The following is a 27,168-nucleotide window of genomic DNA, read 5'->3' on the forward strand; positions in this document are numbered from 1 at the left end:
TTTAATCCAAGCCAAAATCTACTTTGAATTCGTTTTACAATATATTGAAAGAATTGGATCCAATGGAAAGTGTGTATTTATCTTTCAGATCATTAAGTTATGCACTTTTTCTAAATAAGGTTTTGTCCATACTTAATATGCCTACCAAATCCTTCTTACTGATATCCTTCTGATTCCCATAGCCTGTCATTACCTTTCCACCTAACTGCTTGTTTCTTACCTCCCTTTCCCGATTCTTGTCATGTTCGCTGGCACTATGGTTGTAATACCAAAACACTTTTGTTCATTGTATTTTATATAGTCCTTTAACACCCCCCTTATCTTCCTACTCTGTACTATGGTAATTACACCTTAAGTTCTAGTTTGTTGTAACCTAGGGCTTCTTTTGAATCTTATCTTGTAATACTCCCCCTGTAAATGTATATAAGTTTTTTATTGTGCACTACTTAGGTAATCTTATTTTTTAAGCAGTATATAGAAAACCTAGAGGAAAAGTGGGGGAGTGGGGTGGCGGAAATGTGGGGAAACCGAAAGCTACGAGGGTAAAGGCTAAGGGCAAAGCAGAAGCACAGGGAACAGGAGAACTGCCTGAAATTCAAGGGGAGGCGGCCCAGGTAAATATGGAGGTGGAGGAAAAACGACGGGACCTGCGGTGCTTATACGCAAATGCAAGAAGCCTCATGGCCAAGATGGGTGAACTAGAGGTCGTAGCCAAGGGGGAAGACCTGGATATAATTGGAATTACAGAAACATGGTGGACAGAGGAGAATCAATGGGATGTGGCGCTGCCGGGGTACAAGCTCTACAGGAGGGACAGGACCCACAAGAAGGGGGGAGGCATAGCACTATATATAAAGGACTCTATCTACTCGGTCGGGATGGATATGGCAAAGAAGGCAGAGGGGCTGGAATCGCTATGGGTCAAATTGCCGGGAAACAAGGGTGCAGGCATAAAACTGGGGCTGTACTATCGCCCACCTGGTACGCCGGAAGAAATCGGACACAACTTGGAAGCTGAACTGAGACAAGAATGCAGGACTGGAAGTGTAACAGTGATGGGGGACTTCAACTACCCGGGGATTGACTGGAGTACGGGTCACTCCAACTGCACTAGGGAAACAGGATTTGTAGAAGCTGTGAGGGACTGCTTCATGGAGCAACTAGTTAGGGAACCGACGCGAGGGAGTGCTACTCTTGACCTCATCCTAAACGGATTAGGGGGGCCTGCAAGAGGGGTAGAAGTGGGAGGACCACTAGGCAACAGTGACCACAACGCGATCCGATTCACATTAGAAAGGGGGACACCCACAGTAAGGAGGACCGCAACAACTGCGCTCAACTTCAGGAAAGGAAGCTATGTTGCTATGAGGGAAATGGTGAGGAGGAAGCTCAAAAACATCCTTAGGATGGAGACTGTAGGAAGTGCCTGGACCCTATTCAGGGACACCCTGCAGGAAGCACAAAGAATGTACGTCCCAAGTTTCAGGAAAGGCGGCAAGAACAAGCGGTCAAAGGACCCGGTTTGGATCTCAACAGAAGTAAAGAGGGCAATAAACGACAAGAAAGTGTCCTTCCGGAGATGGAAAAAGGATCCAACGGAGGAAAATCACCAGGCGCACAGGAAATGCCAAAAGGAATGCCACCGAGAGGTTAGAAAAGCAAAAGGGAAATACGAAGAGGGGCTGGCCAGGGAGGCGAAAAACTTCAAGGCATTCTTCAGTTACGTAAAAGGGAAGCGACCAGTGAGAGAGGAGGTGGGGCCGTTGGACGATGGGGATAGGAAGGGAGTGATTAAGGAGGATAAAGAGGTAGCTGAGAGGTTGAACACGTTCTTCTCGTCGGTTTTCACGAGAGAAGACACATCTAATATACCGGACTCAGAGGAGCTCATGAGTGGGGAACAGGCTGAAAAATTAGAACACATAGAGGTAAGTAAGGAGGATGTCCTCAAACAGATAGACAGGTTAAAATGCGGCAAATCGCCGGGCCCGGACGGGATCCACCCAAGGGTTCTGAAAGAACTAAGACAAGAAATAGCGGGCACAATCCAGCATGTTTGCAACCTATCCTTGAAAACTGGAGAGGTACCAGAGGACTGGAAATTGGCGAATGTCACACCTATCTTCAAGAAGGGATCGAGGGGTGACCCCGGAAACTACAGGCCGGTGAGCCTGACTTCAATTATAGGGAAGATGGTGGAAGCTATGATCAAGGACGGTATTTGCGAACACATCGAGAGATATGGCCTACTGAGAACAAGCCAGCATGGATTCTGTAAGGGAAGGTCATGCTTAACGAACCTTCTGTACTTCTTTGAGGGAATAAGCAGTCGGGTGGACAATGGGGAACCTATAGACATCATTTACCTTGATTTTCAAAAGGCTTTCGACAAGGTGCCACATGAAAGGCTGCTTAGGAAGCTGTGGAACCACGGGGTGGGAGGGGATGTGCACAGATGAATCGAGCACTGGTTGTCGGGTAGACTGCAGAGGGTTGGAGTAAAGGGACAATACTCTGACTGGCGGGGAGTCACGAGCGGTGTGCCACAGGGATCGGTGCTGGGGCCGTTACTCTTCAACATATTTATCAATGACCTGGAAAAGGAGGCAAAGTGCGAGGTTATAAAATTTGCAGACGATACCAAACTGTGCGGCAGAGTTAGGTCCAGGGAGGAGTGTGAGGACCTACAAAGGGACCTGGACAAGCTGGAAGACTGGGCAAACAAATGGCAAATGCGATTTAACGTGGAAAAATGCAAGGTCATGCATATAGGGAAAAAGAACCCATTGTTCGACTACAAATTGGGGGGGGCATCGTTGGGAGACAGCAGTCTTGAGAGAGACTTGGGTGTGCTGGTGGATGCATCACTGAAGCCATCTGCACAGTGCGCAGCAGCCTCGAAAAAAGCCAACAGGATGCTGGGCATCATAAAGAGGGGCATAACAACCAGGACGCGGGAAGTCATCATGCCATTGTATCGAGCGATGGTGCGTCCGCATCTGGAATACTGCGTTCAATATTGGTCGCCGTACCTCAAGAAGGACATGGCGGTACTTGAGAGAGTCCAAAGGAGAGCAACGAAACTGGTAAGAGGGCTGGAACACTGCCCATACGCCGAGAGGTTGGATAGGCTGGGGCTCTTCTCTCTGGAAAAGAGGAGGCTCAGGGGAGATATGATAGAGACCTTCAAGATCATGAGGGGCATAGAGAGGGTGGATAGGGACAGATTCTTCAGGCTGAAGGGGTCAACAGGCACGAGGGGGCATTCGGAGAAACTGAAGGGAGATAGGTTCAGAACAAATGCAAGGAAGTTTTTTTCCACCCAAAGGGTCGTGGACACTTGGAATGCGCTACCAGAGGAAGTGATAAGGCAGAGTACGGTACAAGGGTTCAAACAGGGATTGGACGGATTCCTGAGGGATAGGGGGATCGTGGGATACTGAGAGAGGTTCTGGGATGTAACACAGGTATAGAAAGCTAACCAGGAAATAAGTATAGAAATCCAACCAGGTCGTGGATGTGCAAGACCGGAGGGTTAGGACTTCGATGGGAAGATAGGACTCAATGGGAAACCAAGGTGGCAAGGGGGCCCCTTCTGGTGACTCAGACAGGCCGTGACCTGTTCGGGCCGCCGCGGGAGCGGACTGCTGGGCGGGATGGACCTATGGTCTGACCCGGCGGAGGCACTGCTTATGTTCACCAACCCTAGGGTGTGCTTTCTTACATGAAGAAGAAAAAAAAAAGGAAAGAAATATTTTAGCTTTCAAGCCTGTGAGTCATAGAACAGTATATTGGAAGCTACATAAATCTGAAAACATAATGCATGAAATGCTAATTTCCAAGTTGGATGCTTTAGTGGCTCATGGAATCTGTCTCTTAGTACATTACTATTGTCCATTATCTCAAGCCTAGTTAATAGAGGCTAACAGCAAGAGGATATTCAAGCAATTAAAATAATTTAACAATGATTTTATTACTTCTGTTTGTCTTCCTATTAACATATTAATTTTCTTTTTTAAACTTGCTTACCTTTGTTTCTCTTAGAAGAAACTGCAAATCACGTCCACTAAGAATTCCATGGTTTATCACATAGCTGGGCATATGGGCAGTGCTTTTTCCGTGTACTGTTCCATGGACCTCCATGTAGGTATGAATAATGTCTAAATAGTTTTTCTTGTCCTTTAAATAAAACCCATTAAACATAAATTTTAATACTCCAGTTTCAAGTTCTGGTATATTAGGGAAAAAAACACACCTGCAAACAATTTAAACAAAACATATTAAAAATTCATCACCAAGGTCTTAATATTCCACAAGAACTCTAGGGTAGTTTATCCCTAGTCTCTCAAGAAGGCATATGCAATGAGCTGGATTTTCAGGATTGCCTTAATAATAATTATTTTATTTTTATATACCGCCATACCGAAAAAGTTCTAGGCGGTTCACAACAAGGTGAGCTAATACATGGGATACAGATAAAATACAAACTACAATAATGGACTTAAACATATAAAGACAGAAAGCATGTATAATATAATGCAGAAAATACCGGCATGGCAGGGAAAGAAGTAATACATAGAACAGATAAAATACATCAAATTGAATATAAGGAATTTGATTGAAAAAATGAAGCAGAATGCATTAAGATACCAGCCTATCAAAGAGTTGAAGCAGGGACATTAGATCATCTTTTATTCTATTGTCCATTCATATTAATATTTTGGAAATCAATTTGGCCTCAAATTAATAGGATGTTAGAAAATCCGGTAGCCTTGACATATGATACGATTTTGTTTGGTACTGCAATGAGAGCTCGAAGTCAAATTTCATCAAATAACAATAAACTTTTATTTATATTGACTGGAGTAGCAGTACAGCAAATTACACATAATTGGAAAAATTATGACAGATTGAACTATAAGTTTTGGAGGAACTCAGTTTGCCATACATATAAGATTTTGCAACACAAAAAGGATATATGGATAAGTTCAAGAGGATTTGGGGACCATTAACAGATTTTTGCAATGAATGATTTTAATTTTTTTCCCATAATAAGATAATGGTTAAAGAAGGGAGGGAAGGGGTAAGGAATTTATTCTCTTTATAATACATTATAAATAATATATTATAATGAGTGATAATCTTATGTGAAATTAATGTAATAAAGGGAGGGAAAAGGGTTCATAATTAAATAATAATTAATAAAATTATTACAATATATATGTTATATAAATTCATAAGAAGAATAATATAAAATATGGTTTATATAAAGTACATTATAGAGAATTCAAGTGTATTGTTAAGACAATTGTATGGAAAATTTATAACACTTGTTGGTATATGAAAAAATCAATAAAAAACTTAAAACAAAGAGTTGAGTCTTTAACAATTTTCTAAAATCAAGATAGGAAGAGACCTCTAACATAATTTTTCCAAGCCATACATTCAATTTAGCGGTTTGAAATGAGTGCTCTCTCAAGGAACTTCTTATAATGACAGGATTTTATGGAGTGATATGAAAACAAGTGCACTCTACGTATGGTCTTTTTGGCGTGATTCAAAGAAAATGAGACACAAGATAACCTGGTAACAAACCTGAAACTGATTTATAACAAATACAAGAAAATTTGAACAGAATTCTCGACTATCGGCAACCAATGGAGTTTCAAATAAAAAGTGTGATATGCTCCCATTTTTTTAAACCAAAAATGAGGTGAACGGCAATAATCTGAATCACTCTCAATTTTTTGAAAATGTTCTTGTAACATATATATATATATATGTTACAATAATCGAGAATACTTAAGATAGAAGACTGTACCAATAAACGAAAGGAAGTTTCATCGAAATACTTCTTAATGGTATGAAGCTTCCAAAGCACAGAGATACATTTCTTAAACAATAAATCCGTATGTTGTTCCAATGTGAGATGTTTATCCAGAGTCACACCCAATATTTTTATGGATTGTTCTATATTATAGTCCAACCCATTCACGTGTATTGTTGTTTCTTTAATCTTATCGTTGGGAGTTGTTTTTTCCGCATTTAATTTCGCATAAATGTAGAACTTGAGCTTTAAACTTTGCAATAAATTTCCCAAGGAAGCAAGATAAATATTAAACAAAGTGGGGGACAGAAGTGAACCCTGTGGGACCCCACAGGAGTTTTCCCAACAATAAGACTAAATATCTTCTTTAAACACTTGGGGCTCCTTTTATCAATCCGTGCTAGCGGGGTTAGTGGGTTGGACATTTTATCACGCGCTAATCCCCGCAGCCGGCTAAAAAACTAACGCCTGCTCAATGCAGGTGTTAGTGGCTAACGCGGTATTACGCACGTTAAACCCCTACCGCAGCTTGATAAAAGGACCCCTTGGTACGATCTTTTACCCAAGAAGCCATGAAACCAGTTCAAGACATTACCTGCGACTCCAAAGGATTCCAAACAATCCAGCAAATAGTATGATCTACCATATCAAAAGCGCTGCTCAGATCTAGCTGCAGAATTAACGCACTTGAACCTTGACTGAATAATGAATGCAAATAATCAAACAGAGGCCATGATTATTTTGGTACTAAATCCTGACCGAAAACCAGATTGATTCTCATGCAAAATGCTAAACTTATCCAAGTATGTAACTAATTCAGCGTTTACCAAACCTTCTTGTATCTTAGTAGCCAGAGGAATACTGGCAATAGGTCTAAAATTAGATGCAATGCTGGATGATGCTTTAGTGTTTTTTAAAATTGGTGTAATCACAATTTGACCCTGTTCCTCAGGAAACTTCCCTATGTATAATAAGAAATTAATCCATATCAACAATTTGGCCTTAAAGTTGACTGGGGCAACTTTCATAACATTTGAAGGACAGCTGTCAAGTCTACAGTATGAGCTAACATACTTATTGTAGAACTTACTAAATGTTTACCATTCAATAGATGTAAAATTATTCCAACTCTGGGTGCATCTGCAGCTCCTGATTAGTAAGGCCTGACTTTAGTGTAGGAAGAGGCGGTCAGAGCATACAGCGAGTGATTTCCTTCACTCACCGGCGCTCCCACTGCTCTCTCCTGCCTCTCCAGCTGTCCTCTCCAGTCTCCCCCATGAAGAACCGTATTCACGGTTTTTCAAGATTCGCGGGGGTTCCTGGAGCGGAACCCCCATGAATTTCAGGGGAGTACTGTATATGCCTATATAGCACAGTTACTTACCGTAACAGGTGTTATCCAGGGACAGCAGGCAGATATTCTTAACACATGGGTGACGTCACCGACGGAGCCCTCGGTACGGACCTTTTTAACTAGAAGTTTCTAGTTGGCCGCACCGCGCGTGCGCGAGTGCCTTCCCGCCCGACGGAGGAGTGCGTGGTCCCCAGTTAGTATAAGCCAGCTAAGAAGCCAACCCGGGGAGGTGGGTGGGACGTAAGAATATCTGCCTGCTGTCCCTGGATAACACCTGTTACGGTAAGTAACTGTGCTTTATCCCAGGACAAGCAGGCAGCATATTCTTAACACATGGGTGACCTCCAAGCTAACAAAGAGGGAGGTGGGATGGTTGGCCATTAGGAAAATAAATTTTGTAACACAGATTGGCCGAAGTGTCCATCCCGTCTGGAGAATGCGTCCAGACAGTAGTGAGTAGTGAACGTGTGAACTGAGGACCAAGTGGCCGCCTTGCAGATTTCCTCGATGGGCGTGGAGCGGAGGAAAGCTACAGAAGCAGCCATAGCTCGGACCCTGTGGGCCGTGACAGTTCCATCCAGTGAGAGACCGGCCCGAGCGTAGCAGAAAGCAATACAGGCAGCAAGCCAATTGGAAAGTGTCCGTTTGGAGACAGGGCGACCCAAACGGTTGGGATCGAAAGACAAAAAGAGCTGAGGGGATGTCCGGTGAGCTCTGGTACGATCAAGATAGTAAGCAAGGGCACGCTTACAATCCAGCGTGTGCAACGCCTGTTCCCCAGGATGCGAGTGAGGCTTAGGGAAGAAGACGGGCAGCACAATGGACTGGTTAAGGTGAAAAGCCGAGACCACCTTGGGAAGGAATTTAGGGTGGGTACGCAGAACAACCTTGTCATGGTGAAAAACAGTGAAAGGTGGGTCGGCAACCAGTGCATGCAGTTCGCTAACCCTCCTGGCAGAGGTGATGGCAATTAGAAAAAGCACCTTCCAGGTAAGAAGCCTGAGCGAAGTTGTGGCAAGAGGCTCAAACGGAGGTTTCATGAGGGCTGAGAGAACCACATTCAGGTCCCAGACGACAGGAGGAGGCTTGAGAGGCGGTTTGCGATTGAAGAGCCCTCTCATAAATCTGGAAACCAGAGGATGAGCCGTGAGGGGTTTTCCGAGAATAGGCTCATGAAACGCAGTGATGGCACTGAGGTGGACTCTGATGGAGGTAGTTTTGAGGCCAGCATTGGACAGTGAGAGCAAATATTCCAAGACAGTTTCCACCGCTAAGGAGGTGGGTTCCTGACGATGCCGGAGACACCACGAGGAGAATCTGGTCCACTTCTGATGGTAACATTGGAGAGTGGCCGGTTTCCTGGAGGCGTCCAAAATGAGGCGGACCGGTTGAGATAGATTCTCTGGAGAGGTCAGCCCGAGAGAAACCAAGCTGTCAGGTGGAGCGAAGACAGATTGGGATGCAGTAGAGACTGATGCTGCTGCGTAAGTAGAGTAGGAAACACAGGAAGTAGAATGGGTTCCCTGGAGCTGAGTTGGAGCAGGAGTGAGAACCAGTGTTGGCGAGGCCACCGAGGGGCGATAAGAATCATGGTGGCGTGATCCTTGCGGAGTTTGGACAAGGTCCGCAACATCAGAGGAAGTGGAGGGAAGGCATACAGGAACCGATCCCTCCAATCGAGCAGGAATGCATCCGGAGCCAGACGGTGAGGAGAGAAGAGTCTGGAACAGAATTGGGGCAGCTGATGATTGTGAGGTGCTGCAAAGAGGTCCACCTGCGGAGTGCCCCATCGAGCAAAGATGGATAGCAGAGTCGGAGGGTCCAACGTCCACTCGTGAGGTTGAAGGATGCGGCTGAGATTGTCGGCCAGAGAGTTCTGTTCGCCCTGGATATAGACCGCCCTGAGAAAGAGATTGCGGTCCGTGGCCCAGGTCCAGATGCGCAGAGCCTCCAAACAAAGGGGGCGAGATCCGGTGCCGCCTTGCTTGTTTATGTAGTACATGGCGACTTGATTGTCTGTGCACAGGAGGAGGACTTGAGGGCAGAGAAGATGTTGGAAAGCCTTGAGGGCGTAGAACATGGCTCTGAGTTCCAGGAAATTGATGTGATGACGACGCTCCTGTGGGGTCCAAAGTCCCTGGGTGCGTAGATCTCCCAGGTGAGCTCCCCACGCGTAGGGGGACGCATCTGTGGTGATGATCATAGAGTGGGGGGGCAGATGAAAGAGTAGACCCCTGGAAAGATTTGAGGAGTTCAACCACCATTGGAGAGATTGCTGAAGAGATGATGTCACAGAGACGGGATGAGAAAGAAGATCCGAAGTCTGTGACCATTGGGTGGCGAGAGTCCACTGAGGCGTACGAAGGTGGAGACGTGCCAGAGGAAGGACATGCACCGTCGAGGCCATGTGACCCAGGAGGACCATCATCTGTCGGGCAGGAATGGAGGGATGCATGAGCACCTGACGGCAGAGATGGAGCAGGGTCCGCTGGCGATCGGAGGGGAGAAAGGCCCTCATCAGCGTGGTGTCCAGAACTGCTCCAATGAATTGAAGTCGCTGGGTGGGAAGCAGATGCGACTTGGGGTAGTTGATCTCGAACCCCAGGAGGTGGAGGAGAGAGATGGTGTGATGAGTAGCTTGTAGCACGAGTTGAGATGAAGGTGCTTTTACCAACCAATCGTCCAAGTAGGGGAACACCTGGAGGTTGTGAGACCTGAGGAAGGCCGCTACCACTATAAGGCACTTGGTGAAGACCCTGGGGGAGGAAGCGAGGCCGAACGGTAGCACCTTGTACTGATAGTGGTGGTGCAGTACCTGGAACCGCAGGTAGCGGCGAGAACTCTGATTGATGGAGATGTGAGTGTAGGCCTCTTTGAGGTCCAGGGAACATAGCCAGTCGTGTTGAGAAAGAAGAGGGTAAAGCGTGGCAAGGGAGAGCATTCTGAACTTCTCCTTGACCAGACACTTGTTGAGATCCCTTAGATCGAGAATGGGACGGAGGTCTCCCGTCTTTTTGGGAACCAGGAAGTAGCGGGAGTAGAATCCCTGACCCCTTTGATCTGGAGGTACTTCTTCGATGGCGTTGAGAAGGAGGAGGGATTGAACTTCCCTCAGGAGGAGGGGGGTTTGAGATGAGTGTGAAGCAGACTCTACGGGAAGGTTGTCTGGTGGAAGAGTCTGGAAGTTGAGAGAGTAGCCGTGGCGGATGATGTTGAGGACCCACTGGTCCGACGTGATGACTTCCCAACGGCTGGAGAAAATGGTGAGACGACCCCCGATAGGCTGTGGAAGAGGCAGTGAGGGAGGATGACTGGCTATGCCCTGGAGAGAAGAGTCAAAAGGGCTGAGACTGTTTAGCAGGCTGAGGCGGCTTAGAGGGTTGAGTGGCCTGAGATCGAGCCTGGGCATGGTGCTGCTGTTGACGAGGTCGCCGAGATTGTTGGGGGGGCGGATTGAGTGGCCTGGCTGAGAACCTCCGCTGGTAAGAAGATTGAGGCCGATAGGGTCGAGCAGGCGGAGCCTTCTTTTTTGGCTTGATCAAGGTGTCCCACCTGGTCTCATGGGCCGAGAGTTTCTGGGTGGTGGAATCCAGGGACTCTCCAAAGAGTTCATCCCCGAGACAGGGGGCGTTGGCCAAACGATCCTGGTGGTTGACGTCCAGGTCGGAGACTCTGAGCCAGGCTAGTCGACGCATGGCTACAGCCATGGCAGAGGCCCGAGAGGTGAGCTCGAAGGAGTCATATATTGAGCGGACCATGTATTTTCGCATCTGGAGAAGACCAGAGATGTGTTGTTGGAATAGCGGGACCTTGCGCTCAGGAAGGTACTTCTGAAGGGTAGACAGTTGTTGGACCAAGTGTTTTAGGTAGAAAGAAAAATGGAAGGAGTAGTTGTTTGCCCTGTTGGCCAGCATGGCATTTTGGTAAAGCCTCTTGCCAAATTTGTCCATGGTCTTACCTTCTCTGCCAGGAGGGGTAGAGGCATAGACACTGGAGCCCTGGGTCTTTTTCAAAGTGGATTCCACTAAAAGGGACTCATGGGGCAATTGAGATTTGTCAAATCCAGGTATAGGGATGACCCGGTAAAGGTTGTCCAGCTTACGGGGGGCTCCCGGTACCGTGAGGGGAGTTTCCAAGTTCTTGTAGAACGTTTCCCGTAGGATGTCATGTACGGGAAGCTTGAGGAACTCCTTAGGAGGTTGCTCAAAATCTAAAGCCTCTAGAAAGGCTTGAGACTTTTTCGAGTCAGATTCTAGTGGAAGGGATAGGGCAGCAGACATTTCTCTCAGAAATTTAGTGAACGAGGACTGCTCCGGTTTAGAGGTGGCATCGGGTGCCGATGGTTCCTCATCAGATGAGGAGGGATCCTCCTCGGTACCGAGGGGAGTCTCCTCCCACAAATCAGGGTCTCTGACCTCTGGTGCATGTCGAGACACCGGGGTGGAGGGCGCGGTGTGGCGAGTCTTGGACAAAGACTTACCAGAGCGCACTGAAACGGTACCAGGGGAGGACGATCGGCGTCGTTCTCGGTCCCGAGAAGAATGCCGTACCACCTGGTGCCGAGAAGGATCCACATTGGTCTGAGAATGAACCACCGGATCGGCGTGAAGTTGTTGAGCCGAAAGGATCGGCATAGAGGTGTTTACCGGTACCGAAGGAGTGGACACCGGGGGCTCGGTGCGGGGCTCGGGCCGGTCTGGTACCGGAAGGAGCGGTGCCAGGATAGAGGGTAACAGCTGTTCAAGTTGTTTCTTCAACTGTTCCTGAAGCTGAGCTTTGAGAATGACCGAGATACGGTCATCTAGGGGTGGCATCGGAACCGCTTTCTTTTTCTTCGGTTCCTTGGATGCCGCTCCACGCCCCGGCGATGAGGAGGCCGATGACGAGGCACTCACCGATATCGGGGCGGAGCGTTTGCGGGACCGGTGCGATGCCGGTAGGGACGGTGTCGCCACCGTAGCTGGAGGGCGCTCGAGGGAAGAGGAAGGCTTCTTAGCCGGCTTACCTGGCGCCAGAGGCGCCGATGTGGGGTCGGGCGGTGTCGAAGTAGACGGTGCCGATTTCTGTGGTACCGCTGTCGATGTCGAGGAGTCCATCGCCGACTCGGTGCCGAAAAGAAGAGTTTGTTGGATTCTTCGGTTTTTAAGCGTTCGTTTTTGCAGAGTGGCACAGCGGGTGCAGGAGTCTGCCCGATGCTCCGGACCCAGACACTGCAAACACCAATTGTGTGGGTCAGAAACGGAGATCGGGCGTGCACACCGCTGGCACTTCTTAAAACCGACCTGCGGGGGCATGAAGGGGAAGATAGCCTCCGCAAAATCGAAGTCCGAGGCCTGTATAATGGCAACAGGCCCCGCCGGGGCAAAAACGAAAGAAAAAGGAAAAATGAAAGGTTTTTTTTTTTTTTTTTTTTTTGCAAATCAAAGAAAAAGTAAACCCGAAGGTAAAGAGAGAAAAAATTAGGAAAAAAACGCGAGCGGGAAGGCGAAAAAGTGATTTCAACGGCCGTTGAAAAAATACACGCGTCTTCTTCGCTCCGCGGAAACGAAGAAACTGGGGACCACGCACTCCTCCGTCGGGCGGGAAGGCACTCGCGCACGCGCGGTGCGGCCAACTAGAAACTTCTAGTTAAAAAGGTCCGTACCGAGGGCTCCGTCGGTGACGTCACCCATGTGTTAAGAATATGCTGCCTGCTTGTCCTGGGATAATATACGTTCTCTAATTTTATTATAATCAACAGGAACTTTTCTTCATAACATGGTTTACAGCACAATATGAAGAAACATGAACATATGAAATTAATATTGAAGGCATTAAAAGATATGTAGAGGCAGTGAAAGGCTGAAGCTCCTTTACACTTCTACTGGTGAAATCCACAGAGGAACATTAGAGACTCCTGAAAGCTAGAAGGAGAAAAGCAAATTAGGTAGCTGATTAGAAAAACAGGCTGTTACTATTTTCCAGTTCAATTAATGATTTCCAAATGAAGCAACTAAGCAAAAAGGGCCAAAGTTACTACAGACCTCTAACGTATAAGCCTCCATTTCAATTTATGTCACGAACATATCACATGTAACACAGAAAATGCAGAGGGATTGAGAATCTGACATAGATGGAGAACAGCATTTGGTGACATGTTTGAGCCTATAGGGCACACAATCACCATTCTGCATAATCCTATGGGACACCTATTATCATAGTGCTAATTTATAGCTAACGTGCTACCTTTATTGAAAGAAAAAAAATTAAATTTTCTTTTCCCTCTTGTTCCCATCAAACTTAATAAAAATATGTTTAGACCATTTTTTCACCTATAGAAAGCATGAGGCAGCAGCTTTGGGAAGGGGGAGGGACCACTGCTCCCACATCTGAGGCAGAAGAGGGATAGGAGGAGTGAATGGTGCAGTGGTTAAAGTTGTGGGTTCAAACCCATGCTGCTTCTTGTGACCCTGGGAAAGTCACTTAGGGCTAGATTCACTAACCTGACTTCCGAGCCCGATCCTTGGCCGATCCCTGCAGACCTAACCAATTCACAACATGAAAAAATTCAAATGAGGGTGATTGGAGAACGCCCCCCTCCGACCGCACAGATCGCTGGTGTGCGATCATGACGCATGCGCAGACCATCTGCTTTCCCTGCAGATGGCCTGTGCGTGCGTTTTGTCCGTTTTTGGTTTTTTTTATGGGCCCCGACTCTCCTGCTCTCACAGGGAAGGGCGATCTCCGGCGGCAGCAGCCTCTTCCCCTTTTCTTTCCCTTCTCATGAAAGTAGTGAAAACCCGACTTTTTGTAGAAGGATGGCAACTTTAATTTAAAAGGCTGGCTGTTAGGCAGAGAGATGGGATGGTTCACAGGGCTCATCGCCCTAATTTTTTGCCCTGCACAGCAAAAACAGCTAGAGAGATGAGGGGTAAGGGGGCATAGCTGTTTCTTTGGCCTTCCCCAGCAAAAGAGGTTCTGATGCCCCTGCTATCACAAGCTTGTCTATCATAAAATTTAAATGACACCAGAAAATCTACTGGAAATGACAAGGAAGTCAAAACACATCTTGAGTGCTTGCTGTGGTCCCCGGTGGCAGCAGCCTCTTTAAAAGTAGGCAATTTTTGACTCTCCCGCTCTCTGCCGCCCTTCCCCACAGTGCAGCCCCACTTTAAAACCACAGGCTTGCACTGTGGGGAAGGGCGGCAGAGAGCAGGAGAGTTGGGGCGGCAAGAGCAGGGCTCAGCGGAAGAGGCAGAGAACAAAGATGGGCTGCAGGGCTGGGATTTCAGGCCCAAGGACAGTCGGAAAGGAGATTTGCGACTGGTCCCTAGAAGTCGCTTCCTGTGTTGATCGGCCAGCCCAGTCGGTTTCAAAAATTTCTTTAGTGAATCACGTTCCTACCTACTTTGCATGCCATTCCCCTCATTTACATGCACTGATCAGAATTGGATCGGCACAGAGGTTAGTGAATCGGGCTGGAGTAAAATCTGGTCACAAACCGATCGGTACACGATCGGTTTGCTTAGTGAATCTAGCCCTTAATCCCCACATTACCCCAGGTACATTAGATAGATTGTGAGCCCATCGGAATAGATGGGGAAAAATACTTGAGTACCCTCTCAAAATTCATGCAAGACCATTCTGAGCTCCCCTGGGAGAATGGTATAGAACAATAAATAAATAAGGGGGCTAGAACTAGGGTGCTAACTTGCCGGTAAAACATATATTCCAGTTATCTCCTTATCCAACAATCATTAGTGGGAACAGACATCAGGGATATACTGCAAATACATTTCATCTTGCGCCATACATACAATGGAAGGGTTGGTCAAAAACAATGGGTAAGAATTAGATGGTATATGCATAAATTTGTGTCCTTTCTTTCCACTGCTACCAGGCCTGAACCATCTTTCATATTAAATATCTAGGTATTCTTTGCAGAGTTGAAAAGTGTATGTGCTATAAGATTGCATGCATAGTTTTCAAAATAGATAAAAATGCCATATTGGGTGAGAGCAAACGTCCATCAAGCCCAGTATCCTGTCTTCAACAGTATCTGGAATAGAGGTAACCAACCAATTGAGAACATTAGCAAATGAAGGTGCTAGTGATGGACAATAATTTGCCCATTATCCAGAAAGCTGTAGACTTTCAAGGATTAAGGACTAGATCATGTTAGATACAAACTCTAAACAAGTCTGCAAAGACAAAAGGTCAAGATCGTACAAGTTAGTGAAGAACATAAAGATATCATTAGTGTTAAAAATAGAAATTGATATCAAAACCTTGAATAGCAGTTGTTAGTGCACCAAGAAATTTATTAAAAAACAAGAGACACAAGATGGAGCCCCGAGGAACCGCACACTGCAAAAAAAATGAACAGTAGATGATGATGGTGGTGTTTTCACAATAGCAATTTACAGCAGAAGCAGCATAACTGAAGCTAAATCATCACCAATAGTATATTGCTTTAAGTTTTAAGAGAAGTCTAATGTTTATATTTATTAAAATTTGATATACCGCCATATCTTTAACATAAGGTCTCAGCGGTTTACAAAGACACTAATTGTATACATTAACATAAAAAAGGAACACCATTTAAAAATAGAAAAGCACAGAGAACAAACAAAATTACATTACATTTTCAAAAATAGCATTGTGCGTTCTAAAGGAATACTTGCTGAACCCTCAATAGACATGATCTACTGTTATGGAGTCTGCCCCAAACGCCATATGGAAGAGATGCGTTTTCAAAAGTGTTTTGAAGGCTTTATTATTCATCTCAGCCCTAACATTTTTGGGGAAGACCATTCCAAAGGCTGGGTGCTAGGTAAAAAAAAAGCTTTGGTACGAGTTGGTTCCCATTTCATTCTATTTACTATTGGAACAACCAGCCTATTATCTTGCATTGATCTTAATGTACATGAGAATAAGGAATTGTAAGATAATCAAGAACTATAGAGTAGAATGATTTATGAGTATTAACATTTTAAATTGAATTCAGTAAATGATTGGGAGCCAATGATATTGTTTATATAGAGGGGTAGCATGATCATATTTACCTTTATGTCCTAATAACTTTATGGCTGTATTCTGTATGGTCTGTAGATGTCTGATGTTAAATTTGGTAAGACCTGCATAAACTATATTACAATAATCCAGCCTGGATATCAAGAATGTATTTAAAAATATATCTATCTATCTAAGGAACTCCTGAAGTAGCCAAACCTGTTGGTGATTTATTTATAGCATACTAGAAGAGTCAACAGGGTGGGGAATTGGTCCCATGTCATTCTATTGTTATTTTCTCCATAAAAGTCTATAGGGAATAGTATCAAGATTATGGTTCTTGTATAGCTAGCTGTTCACATAACTTAATTTCTGAGACACTTCTTATTATCTTGGGAAAGCATCCATTTATGGTACAATGGCAATCGAGTGAAAAACAGAAACATCTGTGACCAACAGAGCAATGGTATAAATATTTTGATAGGTTTCTAGGGGACTCATCACACTTATTTTGGTGAGCAGTATGAGAATGGAAACAAAATAAAGGTGAATAAAAAGAGAAATAAAATCCCTCTGTTTTGGTGGTGTTCTAATAACTTACATGACTGCAACCATTCCTTGGATTTCACACCCCCAATAACCTAGACGCAAGCAAGTAGAAGAGAACTAATACAAGGCATATAATTAAATCCCACACAACCTAAAATCTGTCAGTCAAGACATACTGAAGAAATACAAATACATCTGTTCCTTTAGGAGCGTGCCAGTCTAAACAGCACTGTACGGGTGGAGGCACTTCCCTCAGGACCCCTGGGAGAGAGAGAAGGAGAGGCTGGGTAGTGGTGGCAACTTGACATCACACACCGCCACCGAACCAACTGTTTAAAAGACCTGCCCACTAGTGGTGTGCTGGAGGAAGCACTTCCTGCTGGACCTCCCCGGGAGAAAGAGAAGAAGAGGCTGGGTAGTGGCGATGTGAGAAGTCACATACCACCGCTGAACCAACTGTTTCAAAGACTGGCTCACCAGTGGCGAGCGGTCACTGGATGTGCCGCTTGGGGCATTCCCTAAGGGGCATGCCTCAAGGGGCCCCTTGGGAGCCCCTTAGGAGCCTGAAAGGAGTTATAGCTTAGTTCAATGACTCTTCTTGAAGTAAAGATTTCTTCACTTTTTTAAAAATTATGGTTAAACGGAAAGGGAAGGCAAAGGGTGCATATACACCCAAAACAGTTGGCTGTATGGACAAACATGTTGATGACACAGTGAAAGAAAATGAAAAATTTTTATTGAAGAGAGTTACAGAGTTATGTGAGTAATGGAATCCTTTACATCTTTCTTACATAAGCACATAAGCACTGCCTCTGCCGAGTCAGACCATAGGTCCATCATGCCCAGCAGTCCGCTCCCACGGCGGCCCCCCATGTCAATGACCTGTAGTGATCTATTACTCAAGAGCATTTTGTCTTGTATAGTAACCCTCTAATTGTACCCCTAGATTCCCTTACCCTTCAGGAATTCGTCCAATCCCTTTTTGAAACCCAAAACCGTTCTATGCTCAACCACCTCCTCTGGAAGCACATTCCAGGTGTCCACCACCCTCTGGGTGAAGAAGAACTTCCTAGCATTTGTTTTGAACCTATCTCCCTTCAATTTTTTTGAGTGCCCTCTAGTTTTTGTTGCCCCTGCCAGTCTGAAGAATCTGTCTCTCTCTACCTTCACTATACCCTTCATGATCTTATAAGTTTCTATCATATCTTGGTGGGGGAGAGTTCAAACTATTAAAATGATGATTCTGCCTGGGGTTTGTTATCAAATGAATATGATACCAATTTTTTTCCAAGTGTCCTTTTATAAAAAACTTAATGGTATTCTTACGAAATTTCTTTGGCTTGGTAAAATGCCTAGAATTGCTTTAGTATCCTTGCAAAAGCCAATTGAGGAGGGCGGGGTAAATTTTCCAAATTTTTATAGGTACCATCAAGCCTATATTTTACGTCAGGGTATGTATTGGATCCTCCCAGAACTCATAGATAATGCACCAGATTGGTTATATTTAGAATGGCGCCTTTTGTTTCCTTTGAATTTAGTACATGTAACAAGTATTAATATGCCTAGGAGATATAGGGAGAACAAAATTTTAATGGACAGATGGAAATCATTGAGATACATCAGCAATTTAGCACCGATTCCAATTAATAAATCAACTAATCAATCCTTATGGATAAACTCCAAGATTAAAATTGGCAGAGCCCAAGTCCTTTGGAAGAACTGGATTATTGCAGGCATTCGAACTCTGAATGATGTTATTTCAGAAGGTAAACTGCTTGAATTTTCACAATTGCAACTTAGATTTGGACTTAATAAATCACAAAGTTTTAAATGGTTGCAATTGAAGCAGGCTATTCAGGTGGGGTTCCCTGAATGGAAAAGTCTTAACAATCAATATAGTCTGGAGTTCCTTTGCTTCCAAGCAGACTTCCTAGGACATCAAGTCGCATTGTGGTATAAATTACTATCTGGATATTTGAATAAAAAAACAAATTGTGGTCTCAGAGACATTTGGAGCATTGAGATTAAGCATCAGATTTCTGCATCTCAATGGCCATGAATTTGGTCTTGGAGGATGAGATGTACAGTGCCAGCATCTATGAGGCAAACTTGGTTCTTTTTGTTGCATAGAGTGTTTTGGACCCCAGTTCGTTTACAAAAATTAGATAGCTCTAAGTCTAATAGATGCTGGCATTGTAATCTGGAACCAGGGACATTAGATCATCTACTTTATTATTGTCCCTTCATCAAGTTATTTTGGAATTCAATCTGGACTCAACTATTTATTGGAAAACCATGTTGCGCTTCCATATGATACAATTTTATTTGGAATGGCTATGAGAAAGAAAAGTCAAATATCATCACGTAATAATAAACTTTTATTAATTATGACAGGGGTTGCCATTCAACATATTACCAATAATTGGAAAAATCACAAGAATCTTAATTACACATTCTGGTGGAATTCGTTATGCCACATTTTTAAGATGGAAAGAGCAATAGCGGTACAAAAAGGGTCATATAATAACTTTGTAAAGATATGGGGGCCAATGGAAAAGTATTGTGATGAATAGACATAATTTTCTTTCCTGTTCCTTATCTTTTTCATTTTTAGTTATATCTAGCACACTCAAGGGGGAGGGTGGATTTGGGATGTAATTTAATACGATATGTTAGAATATGTTGTATAATATAGCATATTTTATTTTAGTTGAGAATGTGATGAAGGGTGGGTGGATGGGGATTTTACACTATTAGATTTTATGTGTTAGATATTATAGTGCTATACGGAAATTACTTTTGTGATATATTTTTGTGCACTTATTGTTTGATTTGAAAATGAATAAAGTTAAAAAAAAAAAAAAGAGGATAGAGTGAGAGAAGAGTTGTTGAATGAGAAAAGTAACACACAAGGCCACAGTTGTCTCTCACCAAAATGAACCATATCTCATGATTAATACCACAGGAAAAAAGTGTAATAGATTCACCCAATCAAAAAACTAAGTATTTCTTTGGAGAAATTAAATTTACGATCCAAAACACAAAAATCTTACCTTCCAGAAATTGTCAACCTTGCCATAAACGAGGGACTGATTTTGCCTTTTGATGTCATTCATGTGCTGGATATCACTAGAGTTAAGATGTTGCTCTACAACAAATCCAAGAAAACTGTTGTCTGGTGTGTGAGCTGTATGAGAGACACAATATACACCATAAGTTCGTATATATTGTAAAAATTAGTTTAAAAACAAAGCTAAATTGTAACATTCTCATCAGATTCCAGGTCTGTAAGTAACACAGAGAGGCATTTTCAAAATAAACAATTTTATTTTTTATAATTGTTTCCACCATTTTGACCGGCACTGAAGTCAGGCTTACTAGTCTATAATTTCCCGGATCTCCCCTAGAGCCCCTTTTAAAAATCGGTGTAACATTGCCCACCCTCCAATCTTCAGTTACTACAGACAATTTTAGTGACAGGTTACAGATCACTAACAGCAGGTCAGCAATTTCATGTTTGAGTTCTTTTAGTATCCTTTGATGTATACCATCATTCCAGGTGATTTATCGCTTTTTAACTTATCGATTTGGCTTAATACATCTTCCAGACATCTGTCTTGGCAGTATTCTTATTAAAATAGCCACAGAAATGTCCTTGTGGAACAGGGAGTACCCTAACAGTTAGTGAGGTAGACTGTAAAACTAAATGATACAGGTTCAAATCCCACTAATTTTTTTTGCAAATGTGATCTCAAGAACAGAAAAATGCCTTTTGTACCTGAATGTATACTACTTCAGTAGGCTTCCAGCTTGTAGTTTTCCTGTATCTTAAGGTACAGTAAATATTTCTGTTCTTGGAGGGAGCCCCAGAAAAAAACGCACATTGAAAGTTACTGTGGGATTTGAACCTCTATCCCATGGTTTACAGTCAACTATACTGCCCACTAGGCTACTTTCTCTGATTTACTTGCTGCTTTGTTCAGAATTGCCATAATACCTGCAGCTCACAGAGCCTGGTTTCCTTTGTTTCACTTTCAGGGGCAAGGGAGAGGGACAGCAATCACTGAGGGATTAATGAAAGATTAGGGGCCGGGAATGGATTGATCACCTAGCGTACAGACTCCTGGAAATTTGTTTAGATCTTGCATTCATGCTCAATTGATGCCACATATTTGAAATATTGCCCATTGCCATTTTGTTTCTGCAGTTATTTATCCCATTTCTAAAAAAAACCCACCACATTCCAACTTTCCAGGTCTTGCAGTATCTGTCAGGTAGAACCAATGTTTCAGCCATCATGCTCTGGCTTTCTTTAGGATATGCTATGAGATCTGCAGTTTGTCTTTATATAGTAGAACATCAAATCCGATTGGTTGGTCCTTGAAGTGAGACAGAGTAGGTGCATCAGATAAATTACTGGGCAAGGTGTTCAGCATACCATACCACCCCATGTACTGGAAAATATATTATCAATGTAAGAACCTAATCTCTTTATCCAGTGCAATAGGGATGGGTATGCTGAACCACAGGGACGCACCTAAGCAAACTCTAGGGTGGGATAGATGAAACTGTTTGAAGTACTGAGGACCTGAAAGTGGCATCCTCCTGGGCTGCTATGTCCACCTTGTAGAATTTGATTAAGATATGATGGGAGGACCAGGTTGCTGATCTACAAATCTCCTTGGGTGGAATTGCCTGAGCTTCTGCCCAAGAGGAGGCCACTTCTCTTATCGAATGCATCTTCAGTGAAACAGGCCATAGTCGATGTATGCAGAGAATATTGCTCTATGAATCCATCTAGATATGGTGGCCTTGGAAGTGGGTCTGCTTCGTCTCGCCTGATTGGTTAACAGAAAAAGATGATCCGAGAAGCGAAATTCATTTGTCACCTTCAGGTAATGCAAGAGAACTCTCCGAATGTCTAAAACCTTTAAGGCCTTATCTTTCTTCTTGGATCCTGTAGGATGAAATGCTGACAGACTAACCTCTTGATTGACATATAATGCCAAGAAGGCTTTTGGTAAGAAGGAGGGAACTGTATGTAAAGCCACTCCCACTTCATTGATCCTGAGGAACAGCTCTCTCTGCACAACAGGGACTGCATTTTTTTAAACAGGCACAGCTGTTGTGTGAACACACACATATGAGCTGCGCCTATAATAAAATAAAGCCCTCCCTCCCGACAGCAAGCTCCCCCCCCCAGTAGCCCTCTACTACACCAAGCCTAGTGGTCTAGTGGGCCATCCTCCCATACCTTTTTTTAGAAGGCCAGCAAGAGGGATGCTCACTCCCCTCCTTCTGGCAGGCCTACTTCAAAATGGTGGGCCTTCCCCTTCCTGGCATGTGCTGTGATTGGGATCTATTTAATTATAGACTACTTATTTGTACAGGGAAAGCCTCAGATCTCCACATGCCACCAGAGCAAATCTTGTGGCAGTGCTAGATAGGGACGTTACTTCATAGGCTCAAAAACCCCTCAGAATGTTATTCTTGAATTTTTGGCAAAATAAATGCAGTGAAAAATTCTTAACTGAACACTTATTCAAAAACCAGTAAACTTATCTGGCTATGCTGTGCTGCCGGGTACACACTGCTGTGGTCCGTGTGTGATTTCAGTCTCCCTTGCTGACGAGGCATGCCACCGTTCCACTCTATGGCTGCGTCAGGGCAGGAAGTCCTGTGGAAGAACAATTAGGAAAAATCGAAAATCAAAATAGCAGCGTTGTACCCTTGATGTAAAATCTCTATACACTGTGATTCCTCAGGACGAAGCCCTCGCAGTCTTAAGTAATGAATTGGAAGTTGGAGCAGCGGACCATAGAATTCCGACGGAGCTAGCCATGAAGAATTTTTTTCAAATATGGACATCAGATCTTCAAACAGACTTTAGGAGTGGCAATGGGTGCCACAATGGCCCCATCAATAGCTAATTTATTCATGAAGGCCTTTGAGTTCCAATGGATTGTGACAAATGGGTCAGGTTCATCGATGAACGTCTTCATGCTATGGACAGGACCAGAGCAGAGATTGATGGAATTTAACAATTGGCTGAATGACAGACATCCTAAGATTCAATTGAATATGATATGGGACGCAAAGTTATATCTTTTTTAGACATCACTGTCACAGTCATTTGGGATGTTTACCAACAACATATGTTAACACATTTCTCCACTTTTCAAGTGGTCCTGAAGAAGAGTCTCCCTCTGTCCCAATTTTTGCAGTATAGGCATAACTGCTGGACAATAGCCATTTATAAAGCGGAAGCTAAAACTCTGAAACACAAGCTATTCCAAAGAGGTTACCTGAAGACTGTTGTACAACAGGCCTATACCAGTGTTGAGTATGTTAATCGGGATTTTTTATTTTCCAATTCTGATCGTTCTAATAAATGGAGTTCCACTTGTGTTCTTAAGTATAGCAATGGAGTTAATTCCATTGTATCCATATTAAAGAAACATTGGCATATCATGCAGCTTCACCCGGTCTTTGAGGGTAAGGATTTGAGAGTGGCTTTCAGTAGAAATATTGTGCCCCACTGACACCTCTTCGCAGTCCTACCGATTCAATGGAAGCCACACAAAAAGCGAGAAGTGCAAAACTTGTGATTCTACTTTAGAAGTTCAGAGTTTTTTCAATAATCCGCAGACTGGAGAGAAGATCTGGTCGAAACATAGAACATCCTGTGATATAGCCTATGTAATTTATGCCATTACATGTCTTTGTATTAAGATTGACCAACTACTCGACCATTACGCACACGCTTTTGGAAAGCTGCCTAGCCTGCAACAAACTGGACGAACCATTGGTCCAACACTGTTCCAAACATCAACACACATTACAACAACATAAATGCTTCATTGTAGATCATGTGCCACCGCATGATCGGGAAGGAGATAGGAAACATACTCCTATGTAAAGAACAGGAGTGGATTTACAGTTTGGGTACTGAAGAACCAAACAGGCCTAATTTCAAAATTGAATGGCCTTTATAATATCAAACATTCTTTTCTCAAACATCAAACACTTCCAGACTGACTGGCCAATTAAGGTTGTCCGTCAGTCAGTTGCTGACCACATGAGTCATCTTAAGACGTCAGATGCTGCCTTTTAAAACACAGAGTCTATGCCCCACAGTCATCATAGCTGTGGTGTGAGTGCGGAGCTTAAACGCCGGATTGTGAGTAACCAAGAAATAGACCACACACACTAAACGCTGCAATTTTATTTGATTTTCAATTTTTCCTAACTGTTCTTCCACAGGACTTCCTGCCCTGACACAGCCGTAGAGCGAAACGGTGGTGTGCCTCGTCGCAAGGGAGACTGAAATCACACACGGACCACAGCAGTGTGTATCCAGCAGCACAGCACAGCCAGATAAATTTACTTGTTTTTGAATAAGTGTTCAGTTAAGAATTTTTCACTGCATTTATTTTGCCAAAAATAACATTTTGAGAGGTTTTTGAGCCTATGAAGTAACATCCTTATCTAGCACTGCCACCAGATTTGCTCTGGTGGCGTGTGGGGATCTGAGGCTTTTCCCCGTACAAATAAGCAGTCTTTAATTAAATAGATCTTTTTACTATTTAGTAAATAAGGTGATTTGGGAGAGGTATATTGTTGGATTAGATTTTTCTCTTCCATTAAGACCTGTTTAAAGAATGGGCATGCGCCGTGATTGGCCCAGGCGCCTAAGACTCCTTTAGGTGCCTGGGCCAATCAGATTCTTAGGCCCCCTCCCTCTTGGCGCATCTTTGGGAAGGCCCACCATTTTGAAGAGGCAGGCCTGCTGGCAGGAGTGAATGAGCATCCCTCTTGCTGGTCTTCTAAAATAAGGTACGGGGGCGGGGCAGAGATGGCCCACTAGACCACAAAGCTTGTTGTGGTGGGAGATTGTCACGGGGTGGGTGGATGGAGCTTGCTTTCAGGGAGGGGGGTAACATCTGCGGCAGTAGGAAGTGGGCATCCCTCCTGTTGATCTTCTGCTTGGGTGGAGTAGGCATCAGCAGAGGGGCACTAGACCAACAGCCTTTTTGGGGGCTCCATTTAGGAGGAGTCGGGGTCATTCATGGTGGTGAATCTAAGCTGCTTTATTTTTCTGTCATTGCCCCCAATTTGCGCTTAGGCACTGACAGGAAAGTAAGGCTATGACAGCTCAGACCCTGCCGGTAAATATAGGCCCTGATTTCTCATAAATGGAGGGGCATTCCTTTTTGAGAATTGTCCGCAGAGGTCATTTTAATATTAATGACCTCATTATACTATGGCTTTAATATTAATCACCTAATTATACCACATTTGATAGTACAATTGGAGGCTGCTATGACAGCTTTAGACCCTACGGTTAAAGTTTGCAAGAGGAAACACTACATTTTCCTAGTGTGCATTACAAGGAGTACTCATTAGAATACTGAGTAGCTCCTTGTAATGTATTTGCATAGGGCTCTCGGTGGCTGCTACAATGATCAGTAGCAGCCATGAAGAAGCCTTTTGTGCATCAGGAGGAGAGTTTCCTTGCAAGTACTGGTAAGATTTGTTAAAACCAGTCGTACTTGCAAGGAAACCTTTTGTGCATCAGAGCCTGTGTTTCCACAAAGGTTTGCTTTCCTATTTGCAGCAAGCTTAAATTTCAATGCTAACAGGAGATCCTTATAATGAGGGTCATGCTAACTCAATTGCAACAGGAAGTGATTACTAAGTGATTACTGCAGTTATCTACGTTGCAGCATTATCTAAAAGTACCTACATATTTTCCTTTCTCCACTCTCTCCCAGTACACAGATATTGCCAAGTTCTGTAGAACATGAGCTCAAATTAGAATCTTAGCTCATAAGATGCATGATATATTAAATTGAAACAAAGTACAGAAACCATCAAAAGCTATCCACAGTTTGTCAAATTCTACTCCACAATTTTCAAAGCCTGTAGACTTCCACCAAGCATTACCCCCCCCAAAAAAATCATAAATTGCTCTACAAAGACTGGTGACGAAATAAAAACAATAGCAATCTTTAGTGTTTTATAGTTACTACATGAATGACTGGAAGCAATTCAACCTTTATAACAGGGATAACAGTGATATGCGCAGTGCAATGAATAAACAATCTTCATAAAATTTAAAATACTATATAAGTTGCTATGAACCTGAATACAGCCCAGCCTTCAGCACAGACATGAGCAAATATCTCTACAACTACCACCTAAGAAGGCATTTAATTCTGAAACATGAAACGCTTAAAGAATAAAACATAGTGAGTTAAAAGTGCCATCATAACAGCACATATACATAACCTCTTTTAATTCTGCTGAACTCTCTATGATTTGAACATACACTACAGTGATATGAAAAAGGTTTCCCCCTATTATTATATATACTGTATGTTAATTTAATAGTTTCTGAATTTTAAACAAAATATAACATAAGACAAAGGGAACACATGTAAAAACCTAAATGATGTAATAATTTACAAACTGTGTTAAGGAACAAATCCAACACCCGTATCACCCATATAAAAAAAAACAACAAAAAAAACCAATTGCACCACCTATAGCAGCAATAATTGCAACCAAATGCTTTCTATAATTTGATATCAGTCTTTCACAAACAACCCTGTTGTAATATAGAGAAATAAATCAAAGAAAATAAGGTGATGCTTTATTGGACTAATTTATGCATGGTTTGATTAGCTTTCGAATGTAACCTTCTTCAGATCAAAAATAAGCATATGCTGGCCATCATCAGTAAATATAAATGAAACATAAAAGCATTCCGCTGGAATTCTCACAGGAAGAGGGAAGGGGTGGGTAAGATGAGAAACAGGGAGGCCTGGGTGGATGTCTTTCACTCACCCAATCCTCCCTTACCCAACCAACCCTTCTCTCTTCCTGTGAAACTTCCAGGGAAATGCTTTTATGTTTCACTTATATATATTGAGGCAGGAGAGTAGACCAGGTAATGGGTGGATCTTCTTACCAAATGTCATCCTACCAATTGTCATACCCAATTGTCCTTACCAATTGTCATACCACTACTAATTGTACTGCACCTCGACAGCCCACTTATCCCCCCCCCCCCCCCGACACCTTGAAAGGCAAGGGGTACTCCAGGACCAACTTGAGAACACATTGGGTTAGAGGGGATATTGACTATGCCAAAACCTACTATTACTACTAATTTCTATAGCGCTACTAGACTTACGCCGTACTTTATATCAAAACATAGGAGAGAGTCCCTGCTCAAAAGAGCCTTCAATCTAGTTAAGACAGAAACTGGATAAAAAGGTGCATCTATATAAGGCTCAGGTGGGGGAATTACAGAAACAATATGACAGATATTGGTGCTTAGCAGGAAGGCTGGAGTTTGGTCTTTGAGTCTGGATTCGAACCCTGCGAGAGATGGAGCTTGACGTACCAAGCCAGGAAGTTTGTTCCAGACGTAAGGTGCAGC

General features: G+C 43.6%; 1 protein-coding gene across 3 annotated transcripts in view; it reads right to left on the reverse strand.

The window, feature by feature from the left end:
* Positions 1-27,168, reverse strand: part of MGAT5 (alpha-1,6-mannosylglycoprotein 6-beta-N-acetylglucosaminyltransferase) — a 251,467-nt gene that overhangs the window by 64,897 nt on the left and 159,402 nt on the right. For all 3 annotated transcript variants that reach the window (XM_033944757.1, XM_033944755.1, XM_033944756.1), the window contains exons 11-12: positions 19,775-19,908; positions 4,030-4,179 (exon numbers count right to left, since the gene is read on the reverse strand). In XM_033944757.1, coding sequence (XP_033800648.1) covers positions 4,030-4,179; positions 19,775-19,908 — 284 coding nt within the window. The remainder of the gene's footprint in view (positions 1-4,029; positions 4,180-19,774; positions 19,909-27,168) is intronic.

Source organism: Geotrypetes seraphini, chromosome 5 (assembly GCF_902459505.1).
Source record: "Geotrypetes seraphini chromosome 5, aGeoSer1.1, whole genome shotgun sequence".
In the NCBI taxonomy this organism is placed as follows: Eukaryota; Metazoa; Chordata; class Amphibia; order Gymnophiona; family Dermophiidae; genus Geotrypetes; species Geotrypetes seraphini.